The sequence below is a fragment of the Doryrhamphus excisus genome, chromosome 1, assembly GCF_030265055.1.
Source record: "Doryrhamphus excisus isolate RoL2022-K1 chromosome 1, RoL_Dexc_1.0, whole genome shotgun sequence".
Lineage (NCBI taxonomy): Eukaryota > Metazoa > Chordata > Actinopteri > Syngnathiformes > Syngnathidae > Doryrhamphus > Doryrhamphus excisus.
Window position 1 is genome coordinate 20,918,053 of NC_080466.1, and position 20,944 is coordinate 20,938,996.

Genomic DNA, 20,944 nt, shown 5'->3' on the forward strand with positions numbered 1-20,944 from the left:
TGTCTATTGCTGTTTGTTGTTGAAGGTGTCACTCGCACAGACACTATACACTCGCAAATGCCCTTCGTTGCTCGCACGGCCATATTCCAACACTCTCTCCTAGATCTCACCAACTTGCCAGCCATTCTAATGGAGCTGTAACGTGAAAGGTGCAATTACTGGAATGACTGGATATCAAGGCGGGTGACAAAACACCTGCATGAAGCCAAAATGTCCTCTCTGAGGTGCAGAAATATGTTCATTTTCTACTTGATTTGCCTATTTCACCAAAATATCAGTTAGCTGGCATTCTGGCTCATTGAATGTGATAAATAATTGATAATGTTTTCTGTTGTCCCAAGACAGATAAGACCATTGGAAACAACAGCTGAGACTGCTTTAACTCAAGGGACGACAGACAAAGACACAACGCGTGTTTATTTCAAGGCTGCATTTTAAAAGAAGTATGTACGTTAGCCAATCAAGTACATCTACACAAGCCACACTTGAGGTTCAAGTAAGCTAAGAGTACAGAGGCGTTCACTGTGCCTGCCAAGGTCTTGTCGAAAACCCTCACAGCAAGGAAAAAACTAATCCAGATGACTGCCTACCTACACAAAGAAAGAGTAACAAGGAGGGAGACAACTTCAAAATACAAGTAGGCCTACATCCCGTGAAGATGCACTTCATACATTGAGAGGGAAGACAAGAAAGTGTCCACTTTCTTCTGTTGGTTTCCTTCAAACGCCTTCACATCTTGGAGAACACATAAATATTCAGTGTGCACACATATGTTTGCACGGTCCCTCCCTCGCTCTCTGGTTTCAAACACACATGCAGAAAGACAGAGATGGGAGGGAGGTTGCGAGAGCGAGCCTCCCCGCTTCCTCCCTACAGCAGTATTGGGCTGGCTGTTGGCCTGGAACTGCAGCCGCTGACGCACATCTCTGATTAAATTCTGCTCAGCCCGCCTGACGCTGCCCCAAGCCAATCAGACGACAGGATGGTGAAAACATGCTTCCCTGCCCCCCTCTTCTATCCTCTTCTCCCCCTTCTTCTCCTTTTGCATTTGCAACCACCCCCTCTCCTCTGTCTTTCCATCACAGCAACTCCATAACCCACCTGCTCTCGCTCTCTCTCTCTCCATTATTTCTGTCTCAGCCCTCTGAGCCTTCATCCATCCTGATCCCGCCCACTGCTGTGTGGTGCAGGAGACTGCAGTGACAAAACAAGAAACCACGCAACCTTTTTGAGGACTGAAACATTTCAAACCTTGTTATCATGTTGGACTCACGCCGACCCTGAACCCCTCCCACAGTGCAGTAGCCTGTGAATCACAACGAGGAGCAAGAGGAGTATGGTGTCTCCTAGTCTTGCAGGAATTTTTTTATTTCATGAATAGGTATTAAAAAACATAATTGGGTAAACTGGAAACTGGTAAAAGGGACGTTTATTTACTCTGCTCCAGGTGTTTATTTGAAGGAGGTATCTATTTGAAAGGAGACTGGCACTTACATTCACAGTTTCTATTGCCCGTCCCCGAGAATGCGCCCCCTGACAAAAAAATTAGACCCCATCATGGATCGCAGGGTCACACGCAGCACACCCTGCTAAGTCTTCCCAACTTGCCGCTAGAGTATGATAGATGTACTGTACCTGTTTTAACAGTGTGGGGACAATCATGAGCGCTTTGGCAAGGTTTTGTAGTAGTAGTCGTTTTGACGCACTTCTAGAAGTTATAAAGTATAACATTGATGATGATGGGAGTTGTACTGTGATATACCTACACAAGACTGCAGAGCTGCAAGACATGGTGATGTATATTGTGTTTATATGCCTTTTACAATGCTGTTTTCATGGGTTGATTTTTCTCAGGAATAAAGCCATGAATTTTATTTAACACATCAGGCTTTGCGTTCGACTAGGGGATATAAGAATGTATAATTTATATTAACTATAATGTGATAAAACCCCCAATATAACTCGCCTGGTGTGTAAGTGTCTTTGTGAAGGTAAGCTCCTTTGTGGAATTTAAGTAGCCCGAATATGTTAAGTGAATAAACAGTACCTGTGACAGAAATAGCCCCCTTTTGCCCTGATCAAACAGAAATATATTAACCAAGACGTGCTTTTAATTTTGAGGGAGACAGATCTTTTCTTAATTCATGAGAGGTGGGCAAGTTCTTTAAAGAGGTTGATCTTCACATAAAAAGACCACACAAAAAAGTAGACTCGTAGGGAAATCCCTCAGATAAGAGCATGCCTATGAAAGATTAAATGTGCAATGTGAAGAGTATGCTCATTACACTTACTGCCAGTGAAAGGGAATGAGATTCGAACACTAAATTAAAGTGGTTACAAGCGTATTGCATCTGATTGAACAAAAGCAGCTAGTTCAGCCTCTCTGTGGATGGAGGATACGAGACCTCAAAGATTACAGGTGTGCTTTGCTACACTCCCTTTGTTGATTTGGGTCAATGTCTTATTTATTTAGCAACAGCAATATTCATGCTCTGTGGGCAGCGCATGGCTCAAATCATAAATTACGCTTTAATAAATCATGAAGCCGCACAGCTTTTGGTGTGCTACTAATATCAGCCTGTATTATAACAAATGCAGCACAAAAGACTGTATTATATGAATGAAGGGATTAAAGGAATTTGCAGTTTAACTGGGAGCTTCAGAGATAAACATGTTTAGTCCAAAGAATAAAATGGGATTATCGTATTATTATCGTATGATACAGACAAAGCAAACAACTAGACTCTTTGAAGGGAGTAAATGTGCATATTTATTTAGGAATGCCTGATAGTGACGAACAATCTAATGAAGCTGAGGATGTGCAGAAACCCCTTGTCCATGCTAAATGGTCAATGGAGAGCTGGGCAGCTTTAGAGCAAGTTAATATGGAGGACAAAAAGACAAGCATACATGGCACTGTGTGGCACAGAGTCACTGAAGTCTAGTGTGCCAGGCAGTGCAGGTTCCCATCGCTCTTCTGTCTATTGTCTGCAGAATCACTTCATTATGCAGCCATGTTTGTAGTAGTGGGGGATGGACAGCACGTACGGGCCTATACGCCCTACACAATGGTGCCATCCCCCCAAGCCAAGAAGAGATAATGTAAAGAGGGGTTTATATTGATGTACATAATGTTATAAATGCTGGGCATTTTACAGTAATGCAGCTGGTTAAAATAAAAACTACTGAATGGTTCCAGTCTAACGTATGTTTAACAGCGCTATTAAATCGCCTCTTTAAATGAAGGTTAAACCACATTTGTTCTATTATACTGCATATTGTATGTAGTAATCGCTTGTTTTGTATTTACTATTTCATTTTATATGTTGTGAGTTTATAGACTACATGGCGGTGGGAGTCTCTCTTAGGTCCCATCTGCTTGTATTGATAGGGAAAAACTCCCTAACACACTCACACCACATTACAGCAAAAACATTCTCACCCCTCACCCTTTCTATATAAAAGGCAGTTACCATAGAGACTGTCTGTTGCCTCCCCGCACCTCCATTTGCCTCTTGTGGCCTCATGTGACCTTCTCTCATACCATGCCTCCTCTCCATCTTCTCCATCTAATTAGTGCCCCCCTCCGCACCCCCATCTTATCCCAATGCCAGGCTCCCCTTTCTCTCTCATGGGTCATGGTTGTTTATCTCTTGTATGTGGTAGGAGTGGGAGCTACTGTTAAGAGGGCTTATTTGGTTTGTGTACACAACATGCATACAATTGCAAAAATGTAAACAGTGAAACTAAGCTAATTTTTAGACTACGACAGAGTAAAGAGCACAAAGAGCTTGTTTATAGCCAATATATAAAAATATGTGACGAGTTAATAATACTGTAAGATTATATTCCCATTAAAAAATAAGACTATGTTCATTAATAGGAAAGGACTAATTTAGGGTTGATGCAAGTTTCAACAAGTCAAATTTAAAAACTTTATGATTATAAAGAATACAACTTTTACAAGACCCATTTTAAGACCTTAAATTCAAATTATCGGATTGTAGACTTTTTCAGACGCCACAGATACCCGGCTAACTAGAAAAGACAACCACGATGTAACCCACTTGGCATCCATAAATGCTGTACAATAATACTGTGACCAGTACAAAAATTTGATTTACTATATACAGAGGTGTCACAAGATGTCATGACATTAAAACGTGACAACATTTTGCGGTAAAAAAATAACGTCTGAGGGCAGGTACCTTGTGGTACAACTGCTGTCTTTTATGAGAAAAATGCTGCAACTTAATCGAAATTGACCAATGATATTTTTTGCTTATGCTAAGAGTGAAAAGGGTCCTTGATGCAAACACAATCACAGCCTTTGACCCGCATAAACATGTATGCAAACATCTTGGCCTCAGAGCACAGCAGAACTGTCACTCATGGCAGCTCAGCCACATGTTATTAATAATCTGCCAGACTTTTGACAACAAGCATGTCACTATGTGGGGGAGGAAAGCGAAGATGAAATGGGGGAGGGAAGGTCCAAAGGCATCAAATGGCCTCTCTTGTCAGCAGCTTGTGAGTGATTCTGCTGTATGAATAGACAAAGAGCAAAGCATTGTTTAGGTCTGTGTGGCCCTCTTGTTTCCTGTTGCTCTGACCCCGGGCTCTCCCTTCATCTCCCACTCTCCTCCAACACTCTACACGCATGCGAGGTAAGTATACGGGGGGGGTGAGGTAGCGGGAAAACAATTATGCTAGACAGTCATAAATCCACAGGACGTAATTCACGAGCAATACACTATTAATTCTTTTGGGTGTTTATAAATGTGGCTAAGTGAAGTGAAGAGCTGTTCCGATGCTTAAATAAATTACCCTCTAATTGGATTGTGATTCATGAAATTCCCATGTTGTGTTGACGCAATTAATAGCATATGAAATTGCAAATTAATCCAATACGGAAACATGCGCTCCACTTGTGTTTATGTGCGTCTCTCACTTTGATAAGCATTAATGCTGTTATCACTCTGTTAATGATGTTTCTGCGTGGATGAGATGAAACAAGAGGATGACATGCAGAGGGTGTAGAGGACTGGATGGGATGGGCCAATGATACGCATTATATATCACCAAAGCCCTGGGACTGATACGATTTGGAGTTTCACCACAACTTTTGAGAACCATATGCTGCTCGTTTCACAAACCAATACTTTAATGTTGAGAAACGTCAACTCAGTAATTCCAAAAGCGTGTTTTTCGTTTCTTTTTTTTTGGTATTTTGGCATGGCAGTGCCAGACATGACAAGGAGCAAAAATAGTGTTTGGGAACTGCAGCACCTGCTTCATAAATAGCTTTTGGGTAGCCTTTTGCTTGGACAATGCATTTGCATAATTGTGATTCTTGACAGTTTAAAAGCATGCTAAATCCCACCACAGCTGAAATATTTTCAGTTTTGCAAATCTGGAATCTAAGCACTTACTTGCATCTGCTTAATACACTGGAATGTGCACATCTTATGGCTTCATTTGGTACATGTGATTTGACTTTGTGTTCTCCTACTCTTGGTGGGAGCATGCTTTTGTTCCGTTGGGGGGACAATGTGAAACAGTCAGACTTGATTGTGATTGCAGTGGTGGTATTGAGAGATTGTGATGAAGCTGCGTGTGTGCATGGGGTGAATAATCAGCATATCTTTGGAGGTAATAGGGAATAGGACAAAGGATGTGGGGCCCTGTATCAGTGGTCCATCCTGTGCGTGTGTATACGCATGGGGGGGGGGTTGAACAGGGCAGTATGAGGCTGCCTGCTGGATGGAGGTCTATGTGGGTGTGCAGCTCTATGCCTAATGGGGGGCAGAGAAGTTAATTCCACTGTGCTGGAGCTTTATCTCATTTTCATACATATGAACGAGTTGGGCCGAGATCGATTACCACAAACAAATTGAAATGCTTGGAGACCAAAAAGGCCTGAAGAGCGGTAAGCAGAAAAGATGTGATGGGGGAAGGTGGCGTGCATCTGTACGTGTCTATGAATTTCTGAATTTACCGATATGGATGGAAAGACACAAATCACTTCTGCATACTGATTGCAACCTCCCTGCACACACACACAAACATATAGACAGACCTCTATTCTGTTCCACACATGAAAACAACTCATTCTAGTCCATAATGCTTTCCCTCGAAGAGATATAAGGTTATGAGCAAAATCAGAGGTGGTTTATTGAGTGATTAGTCTCCACAGCATTCCTACCTTCTTTAGCTTTCTTCCTGAAGATATAAAAATCCTTTCTATCTCAGTAAACAAGTGCTTACTGCCTCATTGTGTTCTATAACCCCTCAACTCCATCATTTCAGCCATGTCCCTACTCACAACTTTGACTGCTCCCACTGTCACCCTTCTGCATTTCTTTGTGCTGCAGTCAGACAGATACACATAATAGAGTTCATATGAATTTTACTGGATTAAAAAAAAGAATGTGTGAATATCAGCTCTTACAATAACATCAGACATACAATAACGCTAAGAAGGTCATTTATGGAACAACTCTTGTCTAAAGCTGAGAGAACTTGCACAGCTCAATGACTGTCAAAAGAAGACTGAGCTGTAGGATCCATTAATGCATTATGACGGAATAGAACTCTTGGCTTCTACTTCAGAATAATAAAAAGGATTTTGCTTCTTGTAATCCACAAGTTTAAAAGTGTTTAAAAATGTCATGTAAATCAGAAGGATGTTGGCGTTGTGCAGAGAATTTGGAGAGCAGTGAAGCTGTGATGGAAGGAGGTGGTGAGGGGTGTTGACAACAAAATGGGCAGTTCAGAGGTCAAGACGGGCTGTTATGACCCTCATTAAAATGACACCCAGATGACCACAATGGTTCTCAAACTAGAGGGAAGGAGGGCAATCAAACCTACAAATGCTCCAGAATGCTATGATTCAGTTTACTTGTACGTTGTCTTTACTCATACTATGCCAAAAATACAATACAAATGCCTATGTCTGTATTTAAATATACTACCAAGGGTAAGTGAGGACACTGCTTTTTCAACCCTGAGGCATTATAGCTGAACGTCTTTTCTCCCCTTGTGCCTTTTTCCCTTTACCACTTCCCCTCCCCCCTTTCTACCCACAACACTCTGTGTTATGTCAGGGTGCCCTCACGCTCCACTGCCTGCTGCTGCGGGCACACCAGACGTCACTCTGCATTTCACTCCACTGCATTAGCTCTGCTCTATGTGTGTGTTTTTCAGACGTAAGGACGTGGAGCACACAGCTGCACATGCATGTCCACACACAGTGTGTCTGTCAGGGATGTGTGTAAACCCAAAAGGCTGAGTGCTACTGTGTGTCATACTGCATGCAGTGGTAAAATAGTATTGGGTAGTAATAGGTATACTCACCTTTGGGTTTCTGTTCCGTAGCCTGCAAAGGGAGACAAAAATGGGACTTCCATGAAATAAATATAGGAAATGTGAAAATGATACAATGAAATTGAATTAGATTTCAATCTACAGTGAAGGGGATAGGGACAAAAAGCTCCAGAAAGAAAAATCCCCCTCTGCAGCATCCAAGTCCCATGCTAGAGCAGAAAGGGGCCTTCCCTAAACTTCTCAAGGTTGGAAGTCCATAATTCTACATTATCCGTGTGTCTCAATAATGTTATCTCATTCTTAATGTGGTGTGGTGTTTACTTATAAGATAAAAAGGAAATGTGTGCTGTATTTATAACTTCAATAAAACCAAATATTTTCATCCCTACCGTTTTCTGAGCGACGTCCTTCTTGATCTTTTCTTCTTGCTTTTTCTTTCTCTTTTCTTCCATCAAATGGTTCTCTTTCTTGTGTTGCTGGCTTCTCTCAGCTGTAAAACAAAAAAATGGATGAGTCAGTCATGAGAGGCAAGAATTCCAGGCTTTTGCCTTGTAAACAACTGCAATGTAAACAGATTTGACACATGTATAGATGTAGACATGTGTAACATTGATGCACAACATCTGTGTATGCATTGCAGATATGAACTTGAATCCTCTGGAATTTACTTCAAGCCAGAGCAAAACTGCGCAACGGATTAGGCAAAAAAAAAAAGTTTCCATCAACAACACTCACTTCATATGTGAATCTACTTGGCAGGTCCCCCCCCAAGACAAACAGTGAAAAGAGAAAAGAGTGAAAAGGGGACATGACAATACAAAAAGACACAAACAAGAATTAAAGTAACATATCAAGAAAGTGAATAGTATAATACATTGTGAAAGGAATCAACATGACATGCAAGATGGTTGAGTACTGACAGTCCTCCAGGGACGACAGTGTTAAGGTCAACAAAGTAAGAGCCCCGCTGAGATCTTATCGTAGCGGGTATGAGTCAAACTCGCCACATAGCTCACCTGAAGGCCACACAATGTAAATTGCTTAATCCCTGCCTGTATTTCCTTTGGCTCAGTTTTAGTGACAGCTCCAGGAAACTATTGGAGGCATGAGCTGGGGGCTATGAAGACTTCAGTGAGTATGTTTGTGCACAGTGGGTCTTTATCTCTTTTTGTATCCAATTTATTATACATCTCTGTACAACTCATTTGTCATCACATTACTATCATGATTCTTTGGGTATGCTGATCGGGTTTTTGATTATTGATTGTTGCCACTTCCCTACTGCCACGAGCTAAATTAAAAAGGAAAACAGCTAATGTGGCTTTAATTGCGGAACTTTTACTCTAACTACATTTGTATAAATGCATTAACCCAGTTGAAAAAACAACGGATCTGCACAAAACCAGCCTTCAATAACTTTGCGCACTTAGTAAAGTTTAGTCCATTTTCTTGCATTGTTTAAGGGGCAGATCTGCCAGCTCCTAACATATCACAAACCTCTCAATTAGATTTTTGCTTAGTGTGTGTGTGTGTGTGTATATATATATATATATATATATATATATATATATATATATATATATATATATATATATATATATATATATATACACTGTATGTCTATGGGCATGTGAGGTTTTGTTTTTTGTGCATGCGCGCTGTGACATCCGACCCCAGTACTCAATTAATTTTAGTGAGTGACTCATAAAAACTCGAGTCAATAAAAGGAATTGAGTTTACCATCGCTGGTATAAACTGGTGTGTGCCTGTAGGTAATGCTACATAGCAAGCATAAGAGATCACCCTAACCTTTGGGAGCATAGTCCATAGTGAAATAGCAATGCTAAAGATGGAAGACAGGGCTAAAAAGGTCCTTTTAATGATGCTAACTGTAATCAAATGTTATACTTGATTTCTGACACAAAGCACCTAATATTTAGAGCCCATTCCGTCATTTCCATTCCAATGCTGTCAATCACAGATCCACTGCTGCAATCTGTCCAATCACTACATGTTTTAAATGATGTGCTACTTGAGATACAGCGTTGCCGATTTCAATATGCTGCTTGTGCAAAAACTAATTATAGAGCATGTCTGAGAGAAAATGCTGGACTTTATTGCAGGTGTTTTTCTTTTAAATGTGACAGTAGGGACACTTGGCTTTTTAGCTGACAAAGTAAAAGCCGAGGCAGACTTCCTCACATATCTTATACCTGTCTATCCGATTCTCCCTTAGTACTGCTGACACAAGTATTTCATCAGTGGTGACCCAGTATTGTTTGCTCCTTCTTAATTAACTAACTATGCACAAATACAGTGTACTCTCTAAGACTGAACACAAGCAATTGTGGGACCTCAGATATGATTATATTTAAGAAAGGAAATGAGCTTCAAATATGTTCAAAACACAACTGTAATGAAGACAACAATAAGAACACACTTTGCAGGAGTCATGAGGGTGTAGCCTCACAAAGTCAGGCCCATAAAAAGAGAGAAAGCTCTGGTGTCTGTCTTTCTGTCAGAGATGCCGGGGAAGAGAAAGGGGGACGGGGGTAGATGGAAAAAGACTGATCGAATGGGGTGGGCGGATGAGAGGAGGGGAAAAAAACAGGCGGAGGATGAAAGCAGACAGAACAACACCAATTAAGAACGAAAGCCCGAGAACCAGACATGGCAAAAAAGGAGACAAGACTGGAAGTGGGAGAAAAAAAGAATCCTCATAGGAGGAAGAAAAAGGATTGAGGCTGGCAGACAGAGGGAGAGAGAGCAAAGAGAGGCTGGAAAGCACAGAACGATCCACGTGCCTTGATTCCTAATAACCATCGAAATATGAGGGAAAAGATGGCAGTATGAAGCGAAACAATGCATAGAAAAGTGAGGCAAAGAGCTGCACAGCTGTGAAGGGGAAGACAAAGAAAACTTAAAAGGGTTCGTTGCCACAAGAACGACACAAAGCTTGACATGTGCTGAATGGCTGTCAAGCACAGACCACAGCACCAATCACAAAGCAGGGAGGGTAATGGCTGAGGAAGAGCATCATCTCAGCAGTGAAGCAATAAGATCTGGCCATGGCTACACAATGTGGTAAACCTATTGCCACCACCGTTACTTTTTATCCATGCCAGACTCCTGTGGCATTTTTGTAACCCACAGGAGTCTTTGAAGAATTATCACTAATGAACATGGACACGAACAGTGCTAACCTGTGGGATTATTATAGCTTTGCTTCTGTACACAGTGATGCGGGGGTGAGCGTTCAAGTCAGCATAGAAATGTTGTTGGTGGTAGCAGGGTCCTTCAAACACTGTTTTACAAGAATTCTACACATACCAGCTTGGTCATCAGCGGGTGTGTGCAAACATAAGCACGAAGATACTTTATTGCTACAGACTGGACTTGACTGAAGGTGGGTGAAGAGTGGTGATGAAGGAAAAAGCCAAAGCAGAGAAATAAAGCCCAACATCGAGATAGCAAGAGAGTTAAAGAGTGGTTCTATAAATAACAGCTTTGAGGTTTGCCTCTGCAAAACGAGCTCTGTCTTTGCTGAGGAAGCAGGCGAGTCGATCTGAGACTTTAACACGGTGGCAGCTCATTAAGAAAACTGCTCGAGACCGAGCGAGACAACTTGCTGCAGATGCCGTGACTTTCTGAATCGCAGACTGAAGTCGATGAGCTGTCAAATCATTTTTGCATGTTTGTCTTTTCTTGAATGCTCAGTGTTTGACTTTGCAGAATGGCGCACAGTATGTTCTACAAATGTACTTCTATTTTTTAAAGACACCAATAACAACAGTAAAATTATAATTAACCCTTAGTAGATTTTAGTAAATTGCCATATGTTCTTTTGTTTAAAAAAAATATATATTTTTGTTTGAAAGGAGACAGCCTTTCACACATCAACATCACATATTCATATCTAAGCCAAGAGTAAGACCAGACAAACAGTACTGAAGTACTCAAACGCAGTTTAGCAATACAATCTGTTAGTTGTAGACATAAACATGTTTGGAATGTGTTGAATGTGCATCAATTAACATAGTGGGAAGACTGATAGCAGTGTGAAACTGTCAGAATCGAGAGAGCCCAACGACATCCAAAGATGACAAACAGGATGTGCGCCAAGACAAATGAGATAATCAGCTGGGATACACTTATCAAGGTTACTTTGACACAGCTTCCTGACATTGCACACACCAAAATGTCAGTCAACAATTCACAACGTGACAATGGTGTCAGCAATAATAAACACCAAGGAGAAGATAGATGTGGTGCTTGTTTCCACAACCTGACAGAGTTGACGTTATTATTTGAACTAGTTTTGACAGTTTTGTTTAACAATACATATTGTAAACATATGAAGTATCATAAAAAAAGAAAATCAGAGTGTGCCTGGTGGAATGCATTTCTAGTCCATTGTGGTAGTGTTGGCAATAAAACAAAGCAAACAGTAAACAAACAATCTCTGTAACTCTAATCCCAATGTACGCATAAGACCAGCTGGTGTACGCTAGTGCTATTTACATGGCTTTAACTGTAGGCTTTGGACGTGCTGTAGGGCTCAAGTCCTGTTACATAATAAGTAAGGCTGTCTAATGTTGGTTTGGGAGTGAAGAAGGGAACATTTAAACTGGATGCCCCGCATACTCCCTTCAGCTTCCATGCGATGCCATTCGCCTTCCCACAGTGTCTCTCCAATTAGCCAACATGGAGGCGAGGGAGGGCACTGGGGCCCCAAATAAACCTCCACACAGTGAACATTCCCCTGGAGGCATGCCAAGACTCACAGGCAGCAGCTTGCCAGGTCTCAGCCCCCTCCTCACCCTCCACCCATTCAAAGCTGACCTGGCTTACCCCTGTTGGGCCCCCTATGTCCCTGCCCCCTCCTTTGGCGCACACGTTGAGGAAGGGTGAGCTGTAAAACAGATGCTAAAACTAAACTAGATTTTAACCCTGTTATTGTTAAAGTTAAATTTAGGTACAGCCATTTAAGAAATTCTATTATATTCAAAGTCAAATACAGGATTTCATATGGAAGGTACTACACTGTAATAGCTACAAAACCTATATTTGCAGCAGGACTTAACACAGAGCTTGTAATGCAATGCAATGCAGGCACTGCCTGGTATTCAGGTATTGCCTGAATGTAGTCCATATGTAGTTTTTGACATGTAGTCATGGTAAACACAGTAGAAAACATTTTCATATTGGCTGTCGATCCACTGTATTTTGAAGATCGGATAATATTGGCCTCCACCATGAGATCTGGCTGATCTATCTATCACGTTCGTAACAAATATCATATTACAGGATTATTAACAAATAATTTAAAAAAATTGATTGGAAGCCAAAAAATGCAGATCAGGATATCCATAGTGGGAGCCCAACATTTTGTTATGGTATTACTTTAGATCATTAGCAGAAAATCTATGCACAAAGCTGTCTAAATCCATACATTTGAATGACAGGTCGAAGGGTGTTGGAACTTTTGAACTGGGTCTTCTCATATTTACTGTTACTATTAGCAACAACATAGTGTACATCCTATTACTTTATGGTCAATTATCACAATGTCCTGGTACTCAATCCTCTCCCGCCCTCATACTTGAAAAAAGCCAGGCGTGGGGTAGAGGACGAGGTTAATGGCGTTTTGCAGCCACAAATTGAATCCAGCTGATTCTGCTGCCAATGCACCCCCTGACTGGAGCAGCACCCTGCAGTGGTGTTGCACATTTTCTCTATCAGGTCTGTGCCAGTTGTTTGAAAGGCTTCATAATCACAGGCTCAGTAACCGCCACGGTCAGCCCTGGGATAAGGTCAATGATGGGGGGAAAGGGGATAGACGACATAAGCCACTTTTCTGAAGTACAACTAAGTGGGATTTACCGGAGCCAACACAAAAACTCTGAGATGGGACTGAAGGAACTTTTTGTTCACTGAAACGTGAAGCCTCTTAGGAAAGTGGCTAAATATGCCAAAAACACTAAATGTATAACCTAAGAACTGTGGGACCTTTTTTAATTCAATAGTGTTTCCCACCATTTGTACCGGAGTCCTGTCACTTATTTTGCAGCCATAGTCAATAAAAAGACTTATTTAGCAAATAACTACAGAGTCAACCGGTGATCAGAGAGGTGGGGACAATGTTCCCTGTTCCGATTTCCATTTGAGAGCATGATAACAGGTACGTTTACATGTTACAAACACAGTCCCACAGTGTATTAATAACACATCCGGACCGAGTCACCAACATATTGGATTGTTTCTTTGGGCACTCGAGTGCCCAGAATGATGACTACTTTGTGTAGCTCTCTCATTTGAGTTTGCCAAATAAATGCACCTTACAGGGCGCCCCAGTATTGTACCAAGTAAGAATCACAAGATTTGGTGTTGGGTGTGTGATGCAAGATGGCTGAATAACCAAGCAATCGTGAGAGTAGTCCTTCCACATCTTAATTAATACCACAAGATTCGACAGACCAAAGGGTAAAATGCCACTGTTTGTTACACACAATATTGTACGCTAACTGAGACATTGTATGAGAACCAAGACAAAATTTTATAAAAAACTGAATCATACAAAAACTGGGGGGTTCGAAAATATTACTCATTCCTTTAGCCAATTATGCTCATTAAATGATGACCTCAACCCTGTTCTAACCCACTGTCACAACTGAACAGCAGACCTGTGGGATATTCTGAAAGGTAGCAACGTAATGACCAAACATGCTGCAGTGTATTATCTGTTAAAGGTCAGACAATGGGGGGAAATACACTGATAAGACACAGCAGATGGAGTGGGTTTGTTGAGGAACCTTTAGTCCAAAAAAAAACAAAAAAACAATTCATCTTTAAACAGCCTACAGCGCTACTCTGCTGCCAAAAAATAAAATCAATTGTATACACTATTGACACAGAGCTCATTTTAAACTCAAATGTCTTAAGTGCACATTTGCACGTGTTGGCACAGATTGATTAATTAATCTGTGCTCTCCCGCTGGATAGTTTACAAATTTCCACAGAAGCCAAGAAACAAGAAAGAAATTAAGCCTTATTCAGAGAGTACTTTTAAGTGTATTTCCAAGTTGCTGAATGTAAAAAATGTAAAAAAAAAAACAAGTACAAGAGACAATGACAACCTACAGACTCATGGATTTATATGTATGGATTCATATGTCACGTATTTATCATAATCATTGAAAATGCCATAAAAAGGGGCCTGACATACTTTAAAGATCCTATGGCAGTCACGGCCGCTAAATTTAAGCCACGATCATTAATCATAAAAGCAGACGTTTTTTTATCTACCTGGGCGGCCCTCTCACACAGATGGGCATGCTTAAATGCCAGACTGTAAGGGACTTACATTACAGACTCCCTCTCCCTAACAAGCTTTAGCTCCATGTCCTCCCCCCTATTCTCTGACAGCAGCAGGACCCTGCAACATCTTTTCACAGCCAACCTTTTATGTGCTGCTTCTCAGTCTTTGTAAAAGATGGGTGGATGCCGAGAAGGAAGGGCACTTGACCCTCTGGAAGAAAAAGCCTACTGTGTGTGTGTGTGTGTGTGTGTCTGTATGAGAAGGGGTATTGGTGGGGTGGGGTGGGGTATGTGAGCCAGTTGGGCATGCGGGAGGCACCTCATGACCTGATTAGCAACAGCAGGGCATTAACCAACTGTCAGGACTTGAAGCCTGGTCAAAAATTCCTGCAGACTAGACAACTAGAAAGGTAATGCGGCGAGAAATACCGGCACACATGTACTGTATGTGTGCAAACGATTCTCACACCAATTTTTCATTTATTCACACCACTGGTGTGTGACGATTGAGATAAGACAGTTCTGACAGAAGATGACAGAGGGAAGGGGAAGGAAAAGAGGGGGAGGTTGAAATTGAACAGGAAATTATGTACTTCAATTAGGACATGTAGAAGCGATATTAGGAGATGTACTTTAACGTCTGCAGAGGTGAACTTGAATGTAGGAAAAGGGGGAACGCAATGCATGGAAAGTCACAAGAGGAAGAGACAGGATGTTAAATAATGTACTTGGAATGTGTGTAGAGGAACGCACGAGATATACAGTGCTGCACCATACCACTGACAGACACATCAAGAATCTAAACATGCATTTTTTTTTTATAAAACATGAAGGCCATCATGCCATTACAGTCAATGGCCAGATATAGATAACCTTTATTATTACAAACGCACGCATGTCAAAGAAAGCTTGACATGACACTCTCGCATGTGCACAGTGTTCCAATCCCAATCCAACCAATCACGGCAGAGCTATGATATAACACAAAAGTTTCACGTCTACTATCTCGGAACACATATACAATGCTCATAAAATGAAAGATGCATGACGTTATTGCAAGGACAAATTCTGCAACTAACATTAGGCATCATGCATTTATGCACATTTTGCAGCAAATTCAAGGACCTGTATAATACCAACACAGTATATGCATGACCAATTCGCTATGATTCAGAAGTTAGAAACAATGATTATAAAAAAATAAAGCAAAGTTACCTTGCGTTAACCACGGCTTTGGCAGCTTGTATTCATTCCCAGGTGTCCTTCTCTCCAAAGTTACCCGTAAAGCAGTGAAGGAGATTCAGTCAAGACTCCGCCGCTGTCGCAGCTTGGTGACAGCAGCAAGGTAAACAACGCTGCCTCCTCAGCCACATATACAAAAACACAATGTAGTAATGTACAGCTGGTTCGAAACATTAAAAAGAAGAATGCACTTGTCCAAAATATTAAATGCTAAAACGTCGTTGCGATACAGTAAAGGGGCGGGGAAGGGGGGACCGCAGTCAGCACCCACAACAAAAATAAACGATGATAAACGACGATGAAATAAAAATGTCTTTGAAAGCCAACTAAATTGTTGTAGCCAATGTTAGCTGGTTGAGGTTACAATTTGAAGAAAAAAAAAAGAACCGTGCAGGTTTTTGTCCGTTAGCAGACCGCTGTCCGAAAGCCAGCTGGCCAACTTGTTTTAAAGTGCAAACAAGAAAGGTTTTGTTTTAGGTCGCCAGCGGGACGACTTGTGACGCGCCGGCTACCGCGAATGCAAAGTGAGAAGCGACTCCGGGAAAATACATTCTGTGAGAGTCCAGACGGCGGAGAGCACAGTCATTGTAGGCGTTCAGTGAGCTCTCGGCGTCAGTGGTCTCGCAGCCATTTTGATCAGACTAGCAAACACCGCAGTGTCGCTTCTCTCCTCCCCCGGAGAGCAGTCAGACCAGGAAGCGGCTATGGATACGCCACTCATCATCAGCCAATCAGAGGAGGCAACGTAACTCCGCCTCCTTTGAAATAGACGCCCCAAAAAAATTCCAGCGAGGATGGCCAAGCAGCACAAGATTTCATCAAGTAGGATTACATTCAGGACGCAGTAGCGTTTGTATTTGAAAAAAAAAGATGTGAAACAATCAACACTCACTTAAATTTAACCGCGACTGTTCAATAATTTTAAGACCCACAATGATGTATAGGTGCTGTGAAAATTTAAACTTGAACCTGGAATTTAGACTGCTACATTACTAATGGGGAACATGCCATTTTGTATGTCTGTAGCTTTGATGATAATGAGTTTGTCAACAAAGTAGTGTTTCCCACAGGCATTATTCTGCACGTTTTGCCCTTTTTTTTTAGATATATACTATAATGCTAATGTCCAATGCTATATATCACATACAACAATGTAGCATCAAGGAGTTGGACAGGAGCACATGAACGTTAGCAATATTAGCATAGCTGTATGAGCTACAGTACTAGCATTATCATTATCGTGTTATTTAAACTTAATGCATGGAAGTGAATGTGAGTCACATTGCATTTTATAAACTGCTGATGGATTAATAGTCTATTAATTGATGTAACTAAAGCAGGTCTGTTATGGCTCACATGTCATGTTCAATTTTAAATGTAAGGGAAAAATATCAGAACAGAGAATCTCATCCTTATTTTCATTTATATGAAACGATAGCATAGAATAGATAATGTTAATACCAATGTAATATTGTGCTGTGTCTCACCAGACACTGTCAGGACTGCAATATTTTCTGAGATATTTATCATGCCGTGAAAATGCAGTACAGTAGCAGCATGATTGCTAACACCAGTTTTACATCTACCGCCTTTGTTGTCTTAGTTGGTCCGCATTTGTCATCACAACTGTTAATGATGGGAAAATGAACATAGTGCACTTAGATGTCAGATGTGCAAAAAGACAATAATGAATGCTAATGGTTGTTTGGGGAAATCGACACATGCTGGCTCAAAAGCCCATTTCACTGCTTTGATGTGTATATGAAATAATATGTCAGTGTAACAAGACATATTACCATATGTGAGACTGTGATAGTTGCCTCACACTTTATTGCTAAAATGTCTAAAGGGAAGAAAGAGACAGAAAATGTATTAACAGCAATTTAGATTAGTAATGAATAACATATTAAAGGACAAAATATAGTACTAGTGTAGTATGTGAACAGATTTTCCTCTCCGTATCTAACATGATAGAATTAAAATATTCTTTCATCGTGAACTTTATTTCACAGCTTTTCATATCATTTTTGTCAAGAATGACTTGATCAGGTGCTGTACAAAGACATGAGGCGATAATTCCTGCCTATTCACGACATGATGGATGAAGTTGCCCTTTTGCCCCCTCAATCGCATCTGCACACATCCCGGAGAGAGAAGATGTGGCCCCTGTCCATTCTCTACACTCCTTTCTCATGGAAATGACGTCTGTGTGCAGACTATGCACACACACACACACACACAAAACAGGTCAGGTCTGCGGTCTACAAAGGGGACGGCTGACCAGTGAGTACTTGCTTAGAAAAGCCGAGGTCTCCTTCACACTACAAGAGACTACTAATGAGAAAGCAAGGGGCCCTGGCCAAAAGGTTTTTTCCCCTGTTTCAAGGCAAGATGCCCAAAGCTTTTGAGACAGCCAGAACCAACAGAATGGAAAAAGCAGATGTTCCATATTTGGGGTTAAGAAGGGTGAGAGCATTGGGGAGTGTCATCAGAAAAAAATGTCTTGAGCATATGTAGTTTATTCTGGAGTTCGTGTAAACCACTTAAGCTGTTATACGAGTAACCTCTAGTTGCACTTCCCAACATCAGTCTCATACTTTTCATGGGAATTAACTGGAATCGATGGTATTTACTAAACATAAATAAACAAACAAAAAAAAATGGAAAAAACTCAATCAAGGAATCAGCAGTTCCACTGAAAATGGTGTTTATCTTATTCAACTAGAACAGGGGTGGGCAAATTATGGCCCGGGGGCCACATCCGGCCCGCCAAGTGCTTGAATACAATCCACCCGTTCTTTCCAAAGTATTTCATTTAAACTTAACATCATCATTAAGCATCATGGCTTGTGCCGACTGTTTGATGGTTTAAGTAGCTGTTTTATCAATTTTGTTATTCGATGTGGTCTGTTGTTTACAAAGTGCTTCTGAAAAAAAGGGACACAAACATATAGTAATAATAACAATAATAACAACAACAACAATAATAATAATCATTTTGGGCTGTCGGCTTTTTCGGGTACTCCAGTTTCCTCCCACATTCCAAAAACATGCTAGGTTAATTGGCGACTCCAAATTGTCCATAGGTATGAATGTGAGTGTGAATGGTTGTTTGTCTATATGTGCCCTGTGATTGGCTGGCGACCAGTCCAGGGTGTACCCCACCTCTCACCCGAAGACAGCTGGGATAGGCTCCAGCACCCCCGTGACCCTCGTGAGGATAAGCGGTAGAAAATGAATGAATGAAAGATTTACATCAAATAATGATCTCAAAGTGCTCATATAGCAGATTACACTTTTACAGATACAATAATTCCAGGTGGACTGTTGCGTGTAAAATATACAGTTTGGCTTCCCCGTCCATTTTGTTAAATCAATGCAGCCCACGAGTCCAAAAAGTTTGCCCACCCCTGAACTAGAAGCTTTTATGTTGTCCGAAGAAAGAAATGACCAATTCAACTCTATAAGTAGCTACATATATCAGCATAAAAATGCAATATCGGTTGATATCAGTATCTGATTTTTTGCCAGATCATAAAAAGTGATATAAAGAAAAAATGCTGTATAAAACTCATGTGTTCATTCCACCACAGGAGATATGTCATGTTACACATATCGTTATCTGCTGATATCGGTATCAGAAATTGAGAGTCAGACAATATCGGCATATCAGACATCCCCAATATACACTATCTGACTTTAGTGAGTACATCCCTCACGTTTCATTTCATTTCATCCAATTTGACCCTTCTGTACATAAAACCAGGCACAAAGCAAACCATGGCTTTGGCGTACCGTTACACACCTAATAGGAACAGTGTAGCTTTGCTGTTTTTGCATGGAAGTTTTCAGTCATCCTCTTCATCCGTACCTTTTGGAGCCTCTGCGATGTTTCTTTCACTCTACCAGTTTCCCTAATTGCTTTCACATTTAGGCAGGCTGCTGACAGAAGCAAGCCGACTAGAAAGATTTGCCAGACATTCTGATAAGAAAAAAAGAGTCACAAGTTCATTCACTTCTTCCGCTTGAAGACAAAGCACTGCCTCACTCACATTTCTTTTTTCTTTTACAATCCTGGGCTTATTGCAAACCTCCTGCCAAAGTCTGCACTCATTCTCACAAGCATGTATGTGCATCCACCAACCCCCACCCAACCCCACACACATTGGTCTCATTGGCCTCATATTGCAAATGCACACCCTGAGCTACTGTATGTCTTCAGTGGTCACATGCATATTTAATACACATGTTCTGTCCAATGTTTTGTCATTTAACACATTTCCCGTGGGGGAAAGTATCCCTATCTAGAAACATTAATAATCACAGAGGCTCATAAAACGTGAGCAGAAAAATTGCACAAAAAAATCCCTAGAGCCTCTGCTTTTGTTAAAGTCAAAATGTATATCTCAAAAGACCACAGGCTGGTATGCATTATGTTGCTGGATGACCTTTCATTTGGTCCACTTCTTCTCATAGGAAACAACAAAAATTGACTGATCTTGATCGCTACACTGATCTTGATCGCTACACAAGAACCAATGCCCCAATACCCAGCCAATGGAGCCTGGATAAACCCAACAGGAAAGGCATAAAAAGTACCGGGAAGCAATAAAAAAATATTGCAATTGACTTGCTTTGTGACAACAACCACCTCTTTGGAGGACATCCTTTGATCAACTTCCGTCCTGATCATAAAAGTTACAATTCTGAACTCAATCAAATGTCTCGTATTTATGAAAATGATAGAAATATGCATGTACCAAGAAAAGTGTAAAAATAGAGTAATATGTAAATAGTGCTTGAAATATAACAAGTACAGCACTGTAGTTTAATACAAGTTTGTCAATTAACACATGTTGTTGATATGCCAGTTAACTCCAGCATGAAGTCATCGCTCTTCTGGTCAGTGGTCACATGACACAAATATGTCAGTTCAATCTTAAAGCTACTGGGGGGCATTGCAGCACAAAAAAATGTCTGTATTAAGTTACCGTAAAATTGATACCACAGAACCGATATGCACCACTTTTGTTTCTCCCTTACTGTTATGTTGCAATAA

General features: G+C 41.0%; 1 protein-coding gene across 4 annotated transcripts in view; it reads right to left on the minus strand.

Annotated features, from left to right (window-relative positions):
* The window catches only part of tnrc6c2 (trinucleotide repeat containing adaptor 6C2), a 37,993-nt gene extending 21,440 nt beyond the window's left edge, over positions 1-16,553 (minus strand). For 2 of the 4 annotated variants that reach the window (XM_058066612.1, XM_058066601.1), the window contains exons 1-3: positions 15,859-16,553; positions 7,716-7,816; positions 7,357-7,378 (exon numbers count right to left, since the gene is read on the minus strand). In XM_058066612.1, coding sequence (XP_057922595.1) covers positions 7,357-7,378; positions 7,716-7,778 — 85 coding nt within the window. In that variant the 5' untranslated portion in view covers positions 7,779-7,816; positions 15,859-16,553. Of the gene's footprint in view, positions 1-1,101; positions 4,544-7,356; positions 7,379-7,715; positions 7,817-15,858 lie in introns of those variants that run through there. The other 2 variants (XM_058066593.1, XM_058066608.1) reach the window with 2 other exon arrangements.
* Between the last annotated feature and the right edge of the window lie 4,391 nt (positions 16,554-20,944).